The sequence below is a fragment of the Eptesicus fuscus genome, chromosome 15, assembly GCF_027574615.1.
Source record: "Eptesicus fuscus isolate TK198812 chromosome 15, DD_ASM_mEF_20220401, whole genome shotgun sequence".
In the NCBI taxonomy this organism is placed as follows: domain Eukaryota; kingdom Metazoa; phylum Chordata; class Mammalia; order Chiroptera; family Vespertilionidae; genus Eptesicus; species Eptesicus fuscus.
This window is the reverse complement of record NC_072487.1, coordinates 57680671-57682000: the sequence shown is the minus strand read 5'-3', so window position 1 is coordinate 57682000 and position 1330 is coordinate 57680671. Positions and strand designations below refer to the sequence as shown.

The window sequence follows — 1330 nt, the reverse complement described above, 5'->3', positions numbered from 1 at the left end:
CACAACAGCATGTTTTATAAAGATCTGCTCTAAAGAAAATAAGATATTATTAAAACCACCTCAGCAGTCACATCAGCTTGGCCCTTTGCAAGAGAACTATCTTCTAGGTCAAGCGTGTCAAACTCAAAGGCTAACATGGGCCAAATAAACAAGGTTTAAGTTTATGTGGGCCACAAAAAAACAAAAGCTTCAATTTTCATAGAAACTTAGGTTTATTTCGATAGAGACATGCTGAATACAAAGGGCTGAAATAAATGAGTAATCATTAACATAAAATAATAGACCATTTTAATAAAAATTAATATTTTTCCTTGAACATTAACTTACCAGACACTAAATAACTGCACAAATTAATAAGCATAATGCAAATAAACCTATTTTTCTTATTCTCCAAAAGCGAAATATTTCCTGTTGCGCACACCAAACAAGTCAGTACGAGACTAATGATGTAACGGCAATCAGCTGCTAAAATATTCGTTGCTAGTATTGGTGGAGAGAAATGGTGCGCCTGCGCATAAGGCGCGTAAGGGAAATAAATGCAACACTATTATAGTAATCAGTCATTAGCCAACATTGTAGCTCATTATTAATAATTATGTATAACACGATACTGTAAAAATTAAGGTACAAAATTTTTATTAAGACATGTCTTACAGAGGGCGGTGGAGGCGACGCGCCGGGGAAGATGGAAGACTACCAGAGTGTGGAAGAGACTACTTTTGTTGTTGACGAAGTGAGCAACATTGTGAAAGAGGCTATAGAAAGTGCCATCGGTGGCAAGGCCTATCAGCACACCAAAGTCAATCAGTGGACCACAAATGTAGTAGAACAAACTTTAAGCCAACTCACCAAGCCGGGAAAACCATCCAAATACATTGTGACCTGCATAATTATGCAGAAGAACGGAGCAGGACTACACACGGCGAGTTCTTGCTTCTGGGACAGCTCTACTGACGGGAGCTGCACCGGGCGATGGGAGAACAAGACCATGTACTACATCGTCAGCGCCCGGGACTGTCCATCTGACTGACCTCCTCATCCCCCGGGCTCTTTCTCCTCTGTCTCAACTTTTCTCTCCGACCTTCTAACCACCAGCCCTGGATTCAGTGAACAGCTTTCCCACTCTGTTTTCTGTGGCACTCTCAACATGCAGAGAAAAACCAAAATGACGGCACTGTTCTGTGATCAACACACCTTCAGTCACACGGATCCTTCTTGGGCAGTCGGAACGTGGACTGTCACGTGTCTGCACTCTGAATATCTCTGTTCAAAGGTGCTAAACACTCAACCTGCCTGTGTGAACCTTTCTCTACTCTCTGAAATCATTCAA

At 41.7% G+C, this 1330-nt stretch overlaps 1 protein-coding gene across 1 annotated transcript; it reads left to right on the top strand.

The window, feature by feature from the left end:
- The first annotated feature begins 674 nt into the window (after positions 1 to 674).
- On the top strand, positions 675 to 1085 carry LOC103286565 (dynein light chain Tctex-type 1-like). Its single transcript, XM_054727364.1, has one exon. It carries the CDS (start codon positions 686 to 688, stop codon positions 1028 to 1030), a length of 345 nt encoding a protein of 114 aa, XP_054583339.1. The 5' UTR covers positions 675 to 685; the 3' UTR covers positions 1031 to 1085.
- Positions 1086 to 1330: the final 245 nt, after the last annotated feature.

Coding starts and splice junctions, on each gene's coding strand:
- LOC103286565 (XM_054727364.1), top strand. CDS start 686: ATGGAAGACTACCAGAGTGTGGAAGAGACTACTTTTGTTGTTGACGAA.